Source organism: Ranitomeya imitator, chromosome 4, assembly GCF_032444005.1.
Source record: "Ranitomeya imitator isolate aRanImi1 chromosome 4, aRanImi1.pri, whole genome shotgun sequence".
NCBI classification, from domain to species: domain Eukaryota; kingdom Metazoa; phylum Chordata; class Amphibia; order Anura; family Dendrobatidae; genus Ranitomeya; species Ranitomeya imitator.
In genome coordinates, this window is record NC_091285.1 from 636,093,685 (window position 1) to 636,112,844 (window position 19,160).

A 19,160-nucleotide genomic window follows, 5' to 3' on the forward strand; every position below is an offset into this window, starting at 1 on the left:
AAAAAAAGGACGCATGCGTCGCAAAACTATGCGTATTTGCATGCGTTCTTGTTTGCGTTGTGCGTTGCGTCGCCGACGCAGCAGCGCACAACGCAAATGTGAACGTAGCCTTACCAATGGTTTTCTTGGTGACTGTGGTCCCAGCTGCCTTGAGGATTTGGCTGAAAAAACGCAGCGGAATCTTAAAATGCAACTAAATTAGAAGGAGGAAGAGTGCGTGGAAAGAGAATCAAAAATAGAGCCAATCTTGATTGAAACACGAAAGCAATTGAGGTAGGACTTGAAAAAGGAAATGTTTTATTTATTTATTTTTACAGTAGTACATCTTTATTGAGCAAACAAATCCGTAGACAAAGCCATATCAAAATCTGCATGTCAGTCTGCATCAAAACAGCATAAAATCTGTACCAAAATTGCGTGGAATTTCCACTGCATTTTTTGCCAAGAGATGCAGAATCCGTGCAGAAATTTCCCCAGACAAATTTGCAACGTGCACACATGGCCTAAAATTATAGACTGTTCATGTCTTTGTCAGTGGGCAAACTTACAAAATCAGCAAGGGATCAAATAATTATTTTTTTCACTGTATGCTTAAAACAATTCCAAACTCGGATCTAGCCTGCTGTTTCACATTTGTGACAGAATTTTTTTTTTAATCTGCATGAGCGCTGCAGACAGCTTAATTTCACTGCCACTAAATGACAAGGTGGGATATGGAGTTCTGACTCACATTATCAGCAGCCCCCAAAATTATTTTTTACAGTGCAACAGCTCTACACACAGAACAATTTCACCTCCACAAAATTACAACTTGGGATATAGTGGGCTGTATCACCTTTGGTAACAGAATGTATTTGTTTTAATGTGTATGAGCTCTGCAGACAGCTTAATTTCACTGCTACAAAATGACAAGATGGGATATGGCGTGCTGAATCACGTTTGTAGCTGCATTTTTTAATGTGCATGAGCTCTGCAGACAGCTTAATTTCACATTTGCAACAGATTATATATTTTTTTTTAAATCTGCATGAGCGCTGCAGACATCTTAGTTTCACCACCACAAAATGACAAGGTAGGAAATGGTGAGCTTTATCATGTATAGTAAAATATATATATTTTTTTAATATGCAAGGGCTATGCCGATAGTTGCACTTCACCTACACTAAATGACAAGGTGATATATGGTATTCTGAAACACGTTAGCAACTGCCCCAAAATTTATTTTTTACTGTGCAACAGCTCTACACACAGAACAATTTCACCGCCATAAAATTACATCGTGGGATATGGCGGGCTGAATCACATTTGTAACAAAAAAATTTTTTATATAATGTGCATGAGCTATGTAGACAGCTTAATTTCACCGCCACAAAATTACAACCTGTGATATGGCAGATTGTATCTGTTTAGCAACAGAAGAATTATTATTTTTTAATGTGTATGAGCTCTGCAAACAGCTTAATTTCACTGCCACAAAATTAGAACGTGGGAGATGGCGTGCTGAATCTCGTTAGCAAAAGCCAAAAAAATATTTTACTGTGCAACAGCTCTACACACAGAACAATTTAACAGCCACAAATTATAATGTGGGATATGGTGGACTGTATCATGTTTTGCAACAGATTTTTTTTAATGTGCATGAGCTTTGCAGGGAGCTTCATTTCACCACTACTAAATGACAAGGCGATATATGGTGTGCTGCCTCACATTAGCAACTGCCCAAAAATTTTTTTTTTAATGTGCAACAGCTCTACCCAGAACAATTTCACATCCACAAAATTACATAGTAGGATATGGCGGGCTGTATCACGTTTAGAAACATAATTTTCTTTTAATGTGCATAAGCTCTGCAGACAGCTTGATTTCACCACCACAAAATGACAATTTGGGATTAGGCGTGATGATTCACGTTTGTAACAGAATTTTTTTTAATAAAGTGCGTGAGCTATGCAGACAGGTAAATTTCACCGCCACAAAATTACAGCGTGGAAGATGGCATCCTGAATCACATTAGCAACAGCCAAAACATTTTTTTTTTACTGTAGAACAGCTCTACATACAGAATAATTTCACGCCGCAAAATTACAACATGGGATAATGGTGGACTGTATCACATTTAGCAACAAAAAAATATATTTTTTAATATGCATGAGCTATGCAGATACTTGCATTTTGCTGACACTAAATGACAAGGTGATATATGACATGCTGAATCACATTAGCAACTGCCCCCCAAAAAATTTTCTACTGCGCAACAGCTGTATACACAGATCAATTTCACTGTCGCAAAGTATGGGATATGGCAGGCTGTATCAAGTTTAGCAACAGATTTTTTTATGTGCATGAGCTCTGCAGAAAGCTTAATTTCAGGAACACAAATGACATGGTGGGATATTGCGGGCTGTATTACGTTTAGCAACAGAATTTAAAAAAAAAAATCTGCATGAGCTATGCAGGCAGGTGTATTTCACCGACACTAAATGAAAAGATGATATGTGGCATGCTCAATCACGTTAGCACCTGATAAAAAACTTAATTTTTTTACTGTGCAACAGCGCTACACGCAGAATAATTTCACCACCACAAAATTACAATGTGGGATATGGCGAGCTGTATCACATTTAGCAACAGAATTTTTTTAATCTGCATGAGCTATGCAGACAGTTGAATTTCACCACCAATAAATGACAAGTTGAGATATGGCATGCTGAATCACGGTAGCAACTGGCCATAAAAAAATGTTTTCCTATCCAGCAGCTCAAATTACAGAACAATGTCACCACCACTAATTTACAAGGTGACATATGCCTTGCTATATCACATTTATTAACTGAAAAAATAAGATTTAGAAAAGTCTACTCGTGCATGGTGCACAATAGAAGAAATGCACAACACACTTCTATGAATTGCGTCCTGCTGTCTTTGTCTGTGGATCTTCGTAATGACACACAAAAAAACTTGAAGGTCGATTTCACAGCTTCAAAGGATACTAGCTATCTAAACTATCTGATTTAGAAACAACTGCCTAGATACCTAGCTAAAATCTATCAGCACCCAGGATCAGGATCAGGAGCAGCCTCTAAGTGCTGTTACAGTGTCAAAATGGCGCTAAAACAAGATGTCTGCTCTTTATATGGAGAGGGACATATGATTTCAGCAGCCAATGACACAAGTCGTGGTGTCATTACATTGGGGATGTTTCCTGGGCCCTGATTGGCTAGCCGCAATGTGCACACATAAAGTTAGAAGAAAAAAAGTTTACAAGCACGCGGCTCCTCTGAGCTCTGCCAACCCCCTACCCTCATCAAACATGTGCCCCATGCTCATCATACACCACCATTATCCTAGCCAAAGTGCTCAAAATACTTTAGTGGCAATGCAAATATTTTCCCGAGCTTTTTATGTAATGTTACCGTTTTTTTCCGATTTTATTAAATTTTGCTTGTGTTTCCGATTACGAATCCAAATGTGCCATATTTGTGCAAATTTTATGTTTGGCGATAGTTTTTCAAACAAATTTGCTAATCAGTGCTCAGGATAAGATAATGAACAAACACAGAGGACGAGGATTGGAGGAGAACATAGCAAGTAGCTGCTATATTCAAATGTAATTTTTTTTATCTTGTACAGATTTTGAGCTATATCTCTATCTAGTTCTTCTCTATTTACAGCCAAAGTAAAAAGTCTACTTGGTAGTACTTAAGGTTTGCACATGATATACATGTGTACTACCAAGTCATGTGATGTAAAGGGCATTGTCATTTGCATACAACTTGTGTTTCAAATCAAACCGGATCAATTCAAAGGTCCAATTGTATCTAGCTCAACTGTAACTGAGAAACTATTATCTGAGCATCAATAATGCATTACACTTCAGTAAAATGATTCCATCTCTATGGTGCTTATGGCCTAAACAGACAATGACACTTTACAGTACAGATCAAAAGTTTGGACACACCTTCTCATTTAAAGATTTTTCTGTATTTTCATGACTATGAAAATTGTACATTCACACTGAATGCATCAAAACTATGAATTAACACATGTGGAATTATATACTTAGCAAAAAAGTGTGAAACAACTGAAACTGGGCTAAAGAACACAAGGAATGGACATTAGACCAGTGGAAATCTATGCTTTGGTCTGATGAGTCCAAATTTGAGATCTTTGGTTCCAACCACGGTGTCTTTGTACCACGCAGAAAAGGTGAACGGATGGACTCTACATGCCTGGTTCCCACCGTGAAGCATGGAGGAGGAGGTGTGATGTGTGGGGGTGCTTTGCTGGTGACACTGTTGGGGATTTATTCAAAATTGAAGGCATACTGAACCAGCATGGCTACCACAGCATCTTGCAGCGGTATGCTATTCCATCTGGTTTGCGTTTAGTTGGACCATCATTTATTTTCAACAGGGCAATGACCCCAAACACACCTCCAGGCTTTGTAAGGGCTATTTGACCAAGAAGGAGAGTGATGGGGTGCTGCGCCAGATGACCTGGCCTCCACAGTCACCAGTCCTGAACCCAATTGAGATGGATTGGGGTGAGCTGGACCACAGAGTGAAGGCAAAAGGGCCAACAAGTGCTAAGTATCTCTGGGAACTCCTTCAAGATTGTTGGAAGACCATTCCCGGTGACTACCTCATCAAGAGAATGCCAAGAGTGTGCAAAGCAGTCATCAAAGCAAAAGGTGGCTACTTTGAAGAACCTAGAATATAAAACATAATTTCAGTTGTTTCACACTTTTTTGTTAAGTAAATAATTCCACATGTGTTAATTCATAGTTTTGATGCCTTCAGTGCGAATGTACAATTTTCATAGTCATGGAAATAGAGAAAAATCTTTAAATGAGGAGGTATGTCCAAAATTTTGGTCTGTACTGTATATAATAAAACAAAATGTGTTTGACAAATAAAGAAAAATATCTGTTAAGCTATTCTGATACATGACATGTTATTACAATTGACAATATGACCATTGAATCAGTCTATATATATATAATAATTTCAAAAATGTTATAATCCCCCTTAAGCACAAGCTCCTCCATCTAATATCGTTCCATCAAGATCCCGGGCTCTCCATCTACTCCAAACCCCACTTCCCCAGTAAAGCATGACCACATGTTTTTGATTATTCCCAAAGTTAAAGAAAAGATTTTCTCTTTTGACTCCCAACAAGGTATCATTGTAGCAATCCCAGCTCAAGGTCTTGTTAAAGTCACATTGATAAAGCCTTAGTGGCTTCTGTGATTGAGGCTTTCCCTCCACCCCTACACATAGTCCCTCCTCTGAGCTCATGAGCCTGCCTCCTGGGAGCCAGTGGAAAAGCTGAGAGTTGGAAAGTGAGGAGCAAACGGAAGCGGTGAGCTCAAAAGTCTCTCTGCGAGTGGAAGGTGAGCGCACCTCTGCACACTTGTTATGGGCCTCGTTATATAGAAGGAAGGAACCTGTGGAAAAAGAAGACTATGTTTTATTAAAGGACTTAGCAATGAAGCTAATTAGAGGTATACCTTGAAGCTCCTGAGCACCGGGGAAAAATAAAAAACAGGGACCTCACCTACCATGTGCCATTTATAATAACAGATTCTACTTATTTGGCAAAAGGGCCTCTGGGTGCCTTTAGATACTAGGGTGTGGCTGTAACTGTTAACTCTGCACCAGTCAGGAGCTGTTGGGGCCATTATACTGAGTATGGAGTTGTAGGGGCCATTATACTGTGTGAGGAGCTATGGAGGTCATTATATTGGTGGGAAACATTATAATGAGTGGGGAGATTGGTGGGGGTCATTACACAGGATAGGACAATGATGGGGATACTGAGTGGAGGGCTGGAGAGGGACTGTGGGGACCCCATACTGAGTTGGGGACTGTGGGGGCTCCCATACTGAGTGCAGGGCTGGTGAGGGACTGTGGGGGCCCCATACTGAGTTGGGGACTGTGGGGGCTCCTATACTGAGTGACATGTTGTGGAGATCCTCATTCTGTGTAGCTGTTTAGGGGGCTGTGGTGCCCCTCATACTGTGTGAGGGGCTGTGAATGCCATTATGCTGAGTCGTGAGCTATAGGGGCCATCATACTGAGTATGGAGTTGTATGGCCATTACACTGTGTGAGGAGCTATGGGGGTCATTATACTGAGGGGGCCTTTTGGGTCTTGCATTCTGAGTGAGCGACTGTGGGTGTCCTAATTATGCGTGGGGGCCCTCATTCTGTGTGGGTGGGCTATGGTGCCCTTCATAATGTGGTGGCCCTCACACTAAGTAGAGAGCTGTGTGTTCCCTCATACGGATGTGGGAGCTATCATGTTGAAAGTGGGCAGTGGGTGCCATCATACTGAGTGGGGGCATCATACTGAAAGGCCATTATACTGTGTGGGAGCCATGATATGGTGTGCGTGTGTGGGGACTATAGGGATATCATACTATAGGAGGGCACTTTAGGGACATTATGCTGTGGGGGTCTTATACTGCGTTAGTGGCACTTTGGGGACATCATACTTTACTGGAGGCACTGTGGAGTCATCTCACTGTACATTTAGGGTGAAACTGTGGGGACACAGTGTGGGGATACCCTACTCAGTGTGTGTGGATGAAGGCATTTTTGGAAGCATCATATTCTATAGTGGCCATAGAAGAGGTATTGCTTGTGAGTACACTAAGGGGCTTCAATAAGGATATAATTATTGTGTGCGTGTCACAAAACATGTCCTCCTGGTTTATAAAAATTGGAGGACGTGACTCTACCGAATTTATAAATAAATATACAGGAATATACAGTATATATTTTTTGGAGGGGGGTGAGTCAGCCAAAGATAGAACTTTTTCTATGAGCCCTGTGATTTGTATGTACACCACTGCCCTGCACCCTATAGAATATGTGTATACATAAATACTTACCCATCATTAGGTGTCGTCTATGCTGCTCTTTTACTTTCTCTAATTCTGTCTCCATAGCATAATCTGCAAGTTTAAAATCATGTTTGTTTTAAAGGAAACAAGGAAAAAATATTACATTCAATATTAGACGGAAACAACTGAACAAACTAAAATCCGGATGGCAGAGAGAAGTTGGATTATTCACGTGGGGTAAAGGGGGGGTAATGAGAATGATTTTATCTATCTGCTTAAATTTCATTTTAACCATTTCACTTTAGCATTGATCCTTTGAGAGTCCGGCGATGTCTATTTAGACTTCTCTATAACTGATCCAAATAAATTTATGTGTTTGGAAAATTTTTTGACAGTTTTAAAATAGACCTGAAAAAGGTCATAAATGCCCCAAAGTTATTAAGAACATGCCTCATTATTTTGGCACAAATTTTATTGATTTGCTCTAGCCAAGGCTTGTCATGTGAATATATTCACATGGAAATTATCATAAGGGCGATTTTTGGATTTTAGAAGCCCAATATTTGGAACTGGAATGTTCGTTAAAGAAATGAACATATTTTAACTTTTTTTCACTCTCAGGTTAGAAAGCCTATAACAGGATGTAAAATAGAGGTCTATACTTACACTTGGTCATAAAATAACCCAAGATGAAGATGCTCAAAAGCAGCAGAAGGCCACAGCTAGAAGCAGCAACCAAGAGTCGGGACTTCTGATAACAACCTGGTAAAGAAGAAAGAGTTTCAGAGGTTGGCTTCAAAACCAGTGCTGCAAAGTGCAAGGCGGACACTTGAAGTGTCTTCCTAGTATCAAGAAACCTGTATTTGAGTCGTTAAAAAAGTGAGATTTTTCAAACTTACTAAAATAAATTTTAATGATAGTTATACTTTGGTTTCTCAACCATTATCACCCCTACTATATTAAAAAAAAACAGGAATATTAAATGATAATCCCCCAAATCATCATAGAACCCATAGAGATTTTAGGTACTTGCTCACAACTACCTTAAACCATCATTAATTATTGACAATACCAATAGCTCTAGCCATCTACTGACATCAGAGATAAAGTCTACTACTCACCTACCCAAAACCAAAGAAAAAAACAATGTGTGCATATACCCTAATGAAAATAAATAAGTAAAAAAGCAAGTGCATTAAATTATTAACATAGGGTATTTAGTACACAGTTTTTGATTTAAAAAAAAAGTATAAAGCTGTCCCACCGCGAGAAGGTATACCCAATTGGGACAGTAACTACGTTCTCTAATGTTAAAACTCACTTAACCACCCTAGACCTCCAGGGGTGTTACAGGAATAGTAATGCTAGTCATTCATGTATAAAGGCTACTACCCAGCTAAACACCCTAAACCACCAGGGGTGTTACAGGAATGCTATCACTGACCGTTCAAGTATATGTGACATAGTGCATGTAGAATGTTGGAAAAGTTATTAAAATCAAGGGACATTTTGCCTGCTCTCCCACTGTCAACAATGCACTTGTAAATTCCCTGGGCGTTTCACTCAGATATTATGCTGTATATTTTATGCACTTGAATCATATATTTAATTTGGACATCTTTGAAGTGGTTCATGTGTACTGGAGTATTCTCTTGAGGAGGAAAGACCTAGTCTCCTTACATAATTTATTAATACTTCCCCATTGCCTGGATAGATAAGTATGACTAAATATTTATGTGGAGGTGGCTAGGTCAGGAGAAACCTTGGATTTTAGCTTGCTTGGTTAGGAGGCTACATGGCATTAGAATTTGGCTATGAACCACTGTTTCACAGCAGTCATGGAACCCAGCAGTCATGGAACCCAGGTGGTATTCTTACAATGGCTTTGATAAGAAGGGATCCATGCTTTACTTCTTTTTGGCGGGACTGGGTTCCACTGAAGCGTAGTATCTTCGACACTGCTTCCAGTGGATGATAGTCTCCAGAGGTTCTCGGAGTCTGGCTTCTCACTCCTCGGCACTGGTTCATATATACTTTCTTCTTGAAGATATATGTCACTATGTTCTGAAAAAAGAAGATGAACAGATTTTGACCAAAAAGGTTAGTGCCATGAATCATTTGCAATTGAAGAACAAAACGTTCTTGACATGACATTAAAAGGAACAGGCGGGTCTAAATCATAAATGGGACTTTTCTTCCCAAAGTGGATACTTGAGAAGTATAGATTTGGGTAGAGTAATCAGTTATCATTATTACCTAAGTATGCAATATACACACTAAACAATGTTCAAAAAAGAAAAAAGGGCATCAAGGCAAAGATTCAAATAGGCCCTATACACCATTTTGGTGATGGGTTTCGACACCAAAAACAGAGAGGTCTGGTGTACCGTGTTTGATTCATCTTCCACAACTTAAAAGTTCATTACTTACCTACCTCTTTGTGAAAAATGCAGTTCCTGCCCTACGATCTTGCTACATAATATGATAAAGAATGTGAAGATCTAAAGACTCCAACACACATTAGAGCAAAATTGGCCAGATTTCTGGATTACAGTAGAACCATCTGATGTGTTGGAGGCCTCCTGACACTCACCTCAGATGATGACAGCGATGGATAGTCACTTTGAATTCAAATGTCCACTTGTTTTTAGAGACAAGCCACCAACAGAGGTGTCGACTTTACTCTTCTGTCCCCATACCGAAGACAAGTATGGACTTCTGAGATTGGGAGAGATTTCTGTCGGACAACAAGCATTCAGCCAACAGCGTCTTTGTATGGATTCTTTAAGGCTTCACAACAAGTCGATAGTTTTGAACTTAATATTGTTAAAGTCTATTATTTATGTATGCTTCCATGAAAAATTCATATAAGGACTAATTGGAAGACTTTTGCATTGCCATCTAATGGCCATATGGCGGGAATGAGCCCAGGACGAGTCTCTCAAGTCTCCCTTTTCCTAGAGCTCAGAGTTGCGGATGACTTTTAGTTTGAAGTTCCTGTTTTACAGGAACTTTCTACCACAGCTGGAACTTTCTACCACAGCTGGTCAAGATGGTTTTGTGTTTGCTTGTCATTATCATAAATGGGATTTCCGGTTTTCGTAATCACTATGTAACAAGGACAGTTTTTTCTGGCTTCAACTTTTTTCACAATACAAAGTAAATAGGTATCTCAGAGCTGATGAGGCTGGTGTTCTTATTTTTAAAAGCTACATCAGAATGGCTGTATGATTATTTATGAAAGTTTCCTTGGCTAATTTTAAAATGATGATGTTTTTGGAGTCTCATAAAATGTACGGTACATTTATTTTAATTTTCGGATTATGAAGTCATACTATCGTAAATTTTCAAAGTAAGCACACTAGCTGTTAGGAGTCGAGTTTCCTCTGCTGCACAGGGGGAATCTCGATCCGTCTCCGCTGCGGTCTCCCATTCTCCTCCAGCCACAGTGGAGCCTGCTCAGCAGGGACGTCGATCCCAGCGAGTCTGACTCTGTGAGAAGAGTTACTGCTGCTTCTCCAGCTTCTGCCTGTAAAGCCTATACTGGTCAGCAGGGAGTGGACTTCTCTGGGACTAAGTCCTTGTCTGCGCACACTGAGCATGGCCAGGGCAAGATCTCCCGTTGGAGATCGAGGGTCATGTGCTCAGACTCTGCAGCGCATTCTATTGGTCCTCTTGGCAGGTCTTGGAAGGGCAAAGTTTCTGTGGCCGCTTCCTGTCCTGCAACTATATAAACTGCGCATGACCGCACGGCCATGCGCTAGTGTACAATTTAATACGTGTGTTTGTTGTGAGTGCAAGTCGTTCTTTAAATACCCCTACCCTATTGTATGATTGTTCGCGTATGGAGTATGGCTGCTATCTAGTGCCCGACTTATCACTCAACGTGTCACACACGTGTCAGCGTCTACTGCTGTGACCACCAGTGCGGTGCCACGCGCCAGTGTGCGCTTCCTTACCCACGTCTGGGTGCTTAGTGGTGCCTGCCAGCACGGCACAGTTCGCACTTCGGTGCCTTAATTATATAATTCCTTTTACACCCAGTAGCGGTGTAGTGTCAGCAAGGGTCTAATCGGACTACAATCCCTGTTGGGGTTTAGTTCGCTGACCACTTGCTCGCGCTCTATGTGCGGTACCGCGGTCCTGTGACGCAACAGGATCGCTTTCTTCACGCTGGGTGAGGTTTAACCCACGCGTGTATACTTTTGAATACCGCCATATTGTCTGTCATTTCCTAGCAGCAGGTTTCACCTGCACGGTGGACCCCGGACTGCGAATGCATCTATATCATCTCTCTTGGTGCGTTCCGCCAGTCCTAACATTACACTAGCGCCAGGGTCTGGCTAGTGATGACAGACAAACAGCAATCTCTGCGGCATATCCAGCAGCTGGAGGGTAGGTTGGCGGCTCTCGAGAGCGCGACCTCAGCTGTGGATGTTACTGCAGTAGCTGTACAGGCTGCCAGCGTGGCTGCAGCTACTATGTCCATTGCCACCCCTGTTCCGACATTATCTCGCCTCCCGCTGCCAGAAAAATTTTCTGGTGATAGCAAGTTTTGGAGGGGCTTGGCTGACCACGTAAAGGACGCTCTGGCCACTAGGGAGATTCCTGCCACACTGGAGGAGTTAATAACTGTCTCCACTCGAATTGACCTCCGTTTTAACGAGCGGAGGTTAGAGCGAGCCCAGTTTAGGCAGAGGTTTCGGCTGGCTCCTACTTTCACCAAACCTCTGGAATTTCCGGTCCTGGTTCCTGAGTCACATGAGGCCAGGGAAGTGTCACAAGCAGGATCTAAGTCCCGGACCGCTTGTGCACTCAGGGTCTGTCATGTTTGCCAGCAGTCAGGACATCTAGCCACCAGATGTCCTCAGCGGTCGAGGAAACGTCAGCGTCTAGTGGTAGTAGGTGGAGGTACACTAGACACGGCGACGTTTGCCTCTAAGTTGTCCTTTAAGAGGACAATTACTATTGGCTCATTCTCCCACTCGGTAGAGCTCTGCGTGGATTCTGGGGCGGAGGGCAATTTTATGTCTTCTGCCTTTGCCCAACGTCACGCAATACCCCTGGTTATGCTTGCTCAACCAGTAACGGTGCGAGTGGTGAATGGGTCGACATTGCCCTCACAGATAACACACCAGACCATCCCTTTTACTCTGTCCATGTCGCCATCTCATCAGGAGATAATTTCTCTGCTCGTCATTCCGAAGGAATTGATGAGGTCCTGTTGGGAATACCTTGGCTACGATACCACTCTCCTCATATCGAGTGGTCCTCAGGCAGAATTCTGGGTTGGGGTGAATCTTTGTGGGGGTAGGTGTCAGAGGGAGTGCATTCAGGTTGCTACTACTGAGGTACCCGCAGATCTATCCTCTCTCCCCAAGCAGTATTGGTCTTATGCAGACGTGTTCTCCAAAAAGGCGGCGGAGGTCCTTCCGCCTCATCGCCCCTATGACTGTCCTATTGATCTCTTGCCTGGTGCTGAGCCTCCCCGGGGTCGAGTTTATCCGCTATCTCTCCCGGAGATGGAGGCAATGTCACAGTACATCCAGGAAAATCTGGCAAGAGGATTCATTAGGAAGTCAGTGTCACCTGCTGGGGCAGGGTTCTTCTTCGTGCAGAAGAAGAATGGGGAATTGCGCCCATGCATAGACTACAGGGGTCTTAACGCCATCACCGTTAAGAATAAGTATCCTTTGCCCTTGATATCTGAGTTATTCGATAGACTTCGGGGAGCAAGGGTATTTACTAAATTAGATTTGCGGGGTGCTTACAACCTGATTCGCATCCGTGAGGGGGACGAATGGAAGACGGCCTTTAACACCAGGGATGGGCACTATGAATATCTGGTGATGCCCTTCGGGCTCTGTAATGCCCCAGCCGTTTTCCAAGGCTTTGTGAACGATATCTTCCGGGATATGCTTTCCACCTCGGTCGTAGTCTATCTGGATGATATTCTTATCTACTCTCCAGATATTGACTCCCACCGGAGAGATGTTTGCAAAGTCTTCGACCTCCTACGGGCAAACTTCCTCTATGCCAGATTGGAGAAGTGTATGTTTGAGTAGGAGTCTTTACCTTTCCTGGGCTACATCATCTCGGCCCAGAGATTGGCTATGGATCCTGCCAAACTACAGGCAGTGATGGACTGGCAGGAACCCCATTCTCTGAAAGCGGTGCAGCGCTTTATGGGGTTCATAAATTACTATCGTCAGTTCATCCCCCACTTCTCAACTCTGGTAGCTCCCTTGGTATCCCTCACCAAGAAGGGAGCGAATTCTAAATCGTGGTCCGAAGAGGTCTCCAAGGCCTTCACTTCTATTAAGTCCCACTTTGCTAGCGCTCCCATCTTACATCGTCCCGATGTGGATAAGCCATTCCTAATGGAGGTGGATGCCTCTTCCGTTGGTGCAGGAGCAGTCCTCTATCAAAAGGATGCTGAAGGTCGGAAGCATCCATGCTTCTTCTTCTCAAAAACCTTCTCACCAGCGGAGAGAAATTACTCCATCGGGGATAGGGAGTTGCTGGCAATGAAGTTGGCCTTTTCGGAATGGAGACATCTCTTGGAGGGTGCTCGGTTCCCATTCCAAGTCTTCACGGACCACAAAAATTTGGTCTATTTACAGACAGCCCAGCGGCTGAATTCTCGTCAGGCCAGATGGTCCTTGTTTTTCTCCCGGTTCCACTTCACTCTACATTATCTCGCCGGGGAGAAGAACATTCGTGCTGACGCTCTCTCTCGCTCCCTGGTGTCAACTGTGGAGGAGGAGGACGAGCCTCGGCTCATTGTCCCTTCAGAGAGTCTGAGAACCGTAGCTCCGGTTTCGCTTGAGTCTGTGCCTCCGGGCAAGACTTTTGTCCCCATCAATTTGCGTCCGGAGGTTCTCTCGTGGGCTCATTCGTCCAGAGTGGGTGGACACTTTGGGGCAAAGAGGACATCTGAGTTGTTGGCGAGAATGTATTGGTGGCCACATATGGTTCGTGACGTCGGAGACTACGTTCGGGCATGTGTCTCTTGTGCCAAAAATAAGTCTCTCCGTCAACGGCCAGCTGGGTTGTTATACCCTCTGCCGGTGGCAGACAGGCCCTGGGAGATGGTCGGGATGGACTTTGTGGTGGGTTTGCCCAAGTCACGTGGCTGTACTGTCATTTGGGTTATCACCGACTATTTTTCTAAAATGGTGCATTTGGTGCCGCTTCCCCGGCTACCTTCTGCACGGGCCTTGGCAGCATTGTTTGTTAAACACATCTTCCGTCTTCACGGTATGCCAGACAAAATTGTCAGTGACCGGGGTCCCCAGTTTGCGTCTCGGTTCTGGAGAGAGCTTTGTCGCCTTCTCAGTATCGAGTTGAATCTCTCTTCGGCATATCATCCCGAGACGAATGGGTTGGTGGAGAGAGCCAACCAGACCTTGGTCACATATCTGCGACATTTTGTCTCTGCTAAACAAGATGACTGGGCATCTTTGCTACCGTGGGCGGAGTTTGCTCTTAACAATGCTGTAGCTGACTCCACTGGACAGACCCCATTCCTCCTTAACTATGGTCAGCATCCGCGGGTACCTGTGCCCATGCCCGTGTCTTCCGCCGATTCCAGGGTGGCAGACTGGGCTGTGGAGGCACGGGACATTTGGGATCGCACTCAGGATGCCATTCGGGCTTCCAAGGAGAGAATGAGGTCCTCCGCCGCTCCGACCTTTGCTCCTGGCGACTTGGTGTGGCTCTCCGCCCGTAACATCAGGCTGCGAGTTGAGTCCACTAAGTTTGCGCCTCGCTACTTGGGTCCCTTCAAGGTTCTCGAACAGGTTAATCCTGTGGTCTACCGCCTGGCTCTTCCTCCACGCTTGGGTATCACCGACACCGTAGCGAGGCCCAAGGAGGGGGGGGGCCCTAGGAGGGGGGGTAATGTTAGGAGTCGAGTTTCCTCTGCTGCACAGGGGGAATCTCGATCCGTCTCCGCTGCGGTCTCCCATTCTCCTCCAGCCACAGTGGAGCCTGCTCAGCAGGGACGTCGATCCCAGCGTCTCGCTCAGTCTGACTCTGTGAGAAGAGTTACTGCTGCTTCTCCAGCTTCTGCCTGTAAAGCCTATACTGGTCAGCAGCGAGTGGACTTCTCTGGGACTAAGTCCTTGTCTGCGCACACTGAGCATGCCCAGGGCAAGATCTCCCGTTGGAGATCGAGGGTCATGTCCTCAGATTCTGCAGCGCATTCTATTGGTCCTCTTGGCAGGTCTTGGAAGGGCAAAGTTTCTGTGGCCGCTTCCTGTCCTGTAACTATATAAACTGCGCATGACCGCACGGCCATGCGCTAGTGTACAATTGAATACGTGTGTTTGTTGTGAGTGCAAGTCGTTCTTTAAATACCCCTACCCTATTGTATGATTGTTCGCGTATGGAGTATGGCTGCTATCTAGCGCCCGACTTATCACTCAACGTGTCACACACGTGTCAGCGTCTACTGCTGTGACCGCCAGTGCGGTGCCACGCGCCAGTGTGCGCTTCCTTACCCACGTCTGGGTGCTTAGTGGTGCCTGCCAGCACGGCACAGTTCGCACTTCGGTGCCTTAATTATATAATTCCTTTCACACCCAGTAGCGGTGTAGTGCCAGCAAGGGTCTAATCGGACTACAATCCCTGTTGGGGTTTAGTTCGCTGACCACTTGCTCGCGCTCTATGTGCGGTACCGCGGTCCTGTGACGCAACAGGATCGCTTTCTTCACGCTGGGTGAGGTTTAACCCACGCGTGTATACTTTTGAATACCGCCATATTGTCTGTCATTTCCTAGCAGCAGGTTTCACCTGCACGGTGGACCCCGGACTGCGAACGCATCTATATCATCTCTCTTGGTGCGTTCCGCCAGTCCTAACACTAGCTTCATCAGGTCTAAGACATCTCTATAATGATGTATGCAGTTTGCATTGCGAAATCTGTTGACAAATCCACTTTAGGTCCAGCAATTTTGCAGTTGTTGTAAGATGTGAACTAAGTCTTAGCCAATGGATGCCAACAATTGTTATTATTGATGGACTGCAATCAGATATCTTTTAAATGATGAGAAATATATATTAAAAAGTTACACAATTTTTAATTATACTATGGCTAGAGAGGATTGGATTGCTTAAAAGCTATGAATTCATGGGAACATCCAATGGACCCAGTTTGCAACACCATAAGAGGTCCCACTATCATGTCCTTTTCTATAAAAAAAAGAACCATATAATGATAAATGGTCAGGAACAGACATACTATATAGCCTATTCACTGTACAGGGGCCCAGGTAGGAGAGGTGACACCCAAGAATCCCCCCTCTCCTCAGGGGCGGTTCAGAACCATGCACACTCATCCATCAGATGTTACCAGCTCTGAAATTATCCAGATGTAAACAGTGTATGGAGCTGGAACAGCCCAGCTATATGGAGCTGGAACAGCATAGCTCCGCAGCCAAGTGGCCATTCTGAGGTACTGCAGCTCAACTTTTATTCATTTGAATTATTGATCTGTGATCAGCCGATTAGGGGGGTACCTGTTCTCAGACCACCGCCTATCTAAAATTGGCCTCACTACATATTGGACAAACCTGCTGCTAGTATTAGTAGCATTGGCCTATAGTCTAAAGGTACTGTCACACTAGACGATATCGCTAGCGATCCGTGACGTTGCAGCGTCCTCGCTAGCGATATCGTCCAGTGTGACAGGCAGCAGCGATCAGGCCCCTGCTGGGAGATCGCTGGTCGGGGAAGAAAGTCCAGAACTTTATTTCGTCGCTGGACTCCCCGTAGACATCGCTGAATCGGCGTGTGTGACACCGATTCAGCGATGTCTTTGCTGGTAACCAGGGTAAACATCGGGTAACTAAGCGCAGGGCCGCGCTTAGTAACCCGATGTTTACCCTGGTTACCATCCTAAAAGTAAAAAAACAAACACTACATACTTACCTACAGCCGTCTGTCCTCCAGCGCTGTGCTCTGCTCTCCTCCTGCTCTGGCTGTGAGCGTCGGTCAGCCGGAAAGCAGAGCGGTGACGTCACCGCTCTGCTTTCTGGCTGCCCGACGCTCACAGCCAGACCAGAGAAGCAGAGCGCCGAGGACAGACAGCGGTAGGTAGTATGTAGTGTTTTTTTTTTTTTACTTTTTAGGATGGTAACCAGGGTAAACATCGGGTTACTAAGCGCGGCCCTGCGCTTAGTTACCCGATGTTTACCCTGGTTACCGGGGACCTCGGGATCGTTGGTCGCTGGAGAGCTGTCTGTGTGACAGCTCTCCAGCGACCAAACAGCGACGCTGCAGCGATCCGGATCGTTGTCGGTATCGCTGCAGCGTCGCTATGTGTGACGGTACCTTAATGTGCGTGGGGGACCTCTTAATGATGTCAGAGAAGAAAGGGATCCAGTGTGTTGACCAATTCTTTTGTTCTCTGGCAGATTATTCTTGCATAGACCCTCTTATAGAACATAAAGGAGGGCTTGGTGAAGTTGATCGTTCCTGTGTATGGGTAAGATAAGACAGGGATGATAGCTGTCGGCAAAAAACAATCGTCCATTCAACAATTTCTTATATAGCTCTGGAAAAAATTAAGAGGCCACTGCAAAATGTTCAGTTTGTCTGATTTTTCTCTTTCTAGGTATATTTTTGAGTAAAATGTAAATTGTTCTTTTATTCTATAAACTTCTGACAACATGACTCCGAATTTCCAAGCAATAAATTTTGTATTTTTTTCTGACAAAAAAAAATGGTCAAAATTAAAAAAAAACCAGTGCTTTCAGACCTCAAATAATGCAAAAAAAACAAGTTCATAATCATTTAGAAACAACAATACTAATGTTTTAACTCAGAAATCAATATTTTGTGGAATAACCATGATTTTTAATCACAGCTTTCATGTGTCTTGGCATGCTTTCCACCAGTCTTTCACACTGCTTCTGGTGCAAACATGTAAGCAGTTCTTCTTTGTTTGATGGCTTGTGACCATCCATCATCTTCTTGATTACATTCCAGAGGTTTTCAATGGGGTTCAGGTCTGGAGATTGGGCTGCCCATGACTGGGATTTGATGTGGTGGTCTCTTAATTTTTGCCAAAGCTGTATAAGTGGAGGGGGTGGATTAAAGCAGTCATTAATATCAATAGTAGCAGGCAAACCCTTTAACCTCGTTACTACATTATATTAGACCATTTGAGGTGTTAACAATAATCCCATCATCTCCCTAGACCAACTGGGACGTTACCATTGACCTAAGTGAAATAAATACAGCATGTTTAAAGTATACGCTGTCACATATATAAGGATGTTTTTCATTGCTTTTCACACTTTTATTAGACTCTTTAGATAACTTGATCGCAATCACTTGTACAGTGCACTGTAAAATTACCGTTCTCCTATGAAGATCAGCCACAGGTTGGGCTTCATAGGTGAGCATACATGGCCATGATAATGAAATCAACACCCTATTTCCAATCTCTTTAATGGCGCTGTAACAATTATAATTGACAGCGGTATCTACAAAGTTGCTTGGCCATTACTCCTACGAGCCAACTGTATTTGTCTAGGTTCGCTAGTATCTGGCTCCGGACCTGGGCATATTATTTGGTGTATCATTTGACACTCTTAATGGAGGCACCCCATAATCCTTAAAAATCAGAAAACCCATTTGAGCCATATACCGCCACATGAAAGCTAAAGAAAAACAAACAATCCTAAAAATATGGTCCTTATATTCTACTACCCTGAGCCATTTTGTTTTAATTACCTGATGGGCTTCTCTTTAGGAAAACGTCTCCATGCTGAGCTGGGGGAACATAATCCACGTTGCCGTACATGTTTCCATATGAGGCTGATGGTGAAAGTGAGCAGTGTGGTCACGGAGAGGACTTATTGTACAAGGAGATAAGACGATGCATCCGGAGACACATGGTGTGTACGATTATACATCTGCTCATCATGTTTGGGTCCATGAGACAGTGAGCAGGAAGAGATAAGGGAAGCAACACGTCACCCAGTATGACAATGGCACTACTGGAGAGGAATCCAACAGGCACAATAATACTATTAGTACTTCCAATACTCCCGAATGGTAGTTCAGCCGACAGCTTTCTTCTCCGACTCCTCCAAGCATAGGGAGAGTCACTGGCAGACATTGTTGGTGGAGGCTTATGGAAAGGATCTGCGGTTGGAAATCTAAAATGTCAGATGGTTCTCTTCCCCAACATCATCTGTCAAGGGAGAGTTGGGAGGTCCCCATACACATTGTAAGGTCGGCTGGTCCTGCTAATATCAGCGGGTTTGGCCGACTTTTATCTACTTTGCATCTTTACTAAAATC

At 44.0% G+C, this 19,160-nt stretch overlaps 1 protein-coding gene across 1 annotated transcript; it reads right to left on the reverse strand.

The window, feature by feature from the left end:
• Positions 1-4,814: 4,814 nt before the first annotated feature.
• LOC138674315 (uncharacterized) lies at positions 4,815-18,669 on the reverse strand. The gene is made up of 5 exons (XM_069762177.1): positions 18,589-18,669; positions 8,725-8,910; positions 7,513-7,608; positions 6,895-6,957; positions 4,815-5,446 (listed from the first exon to the last, which is right to left on the reverse strand). The coding sequence occupies exons 1-5, from the start codon at positions 18,656-18,658 to the stop codon at positions 5,028-5,030; spliced, it is 834 nt and encodes a 277-aa protein (XP_069618278.1). The 5' UTR covers positions 18,659-18,669; the 3' UTR covers positions 4,815-5,027.
• Between the last annotated feature and the right edge of the window lie 491 nt (positions 18,670-19,160).

Bases quoted from the DNA above. Each gene is read 5' to 3' on its own strand.
- LOC138674315 (XM_069762177.1), bottom strand. From the start codon at position 18,658: ATGTACGGCAACGTGGATTATGTTCCCCCAGCTCAGCATGGAGACGTT. The intron at 8,911-18,588 runs GTAATTAAAACA...TTCTTTTTTCAG, and splicing joins CCTAAAGAGAAGCCCATCAG to AACATAGTGACATATATCTT. The intron at 5,447-6,894 runs GTAAGTATTTAT...CTTTTTCCACAG, and splicing joins TAGACGACACCTAATGATGG to GTTCCTTCCTTCTATATAAC.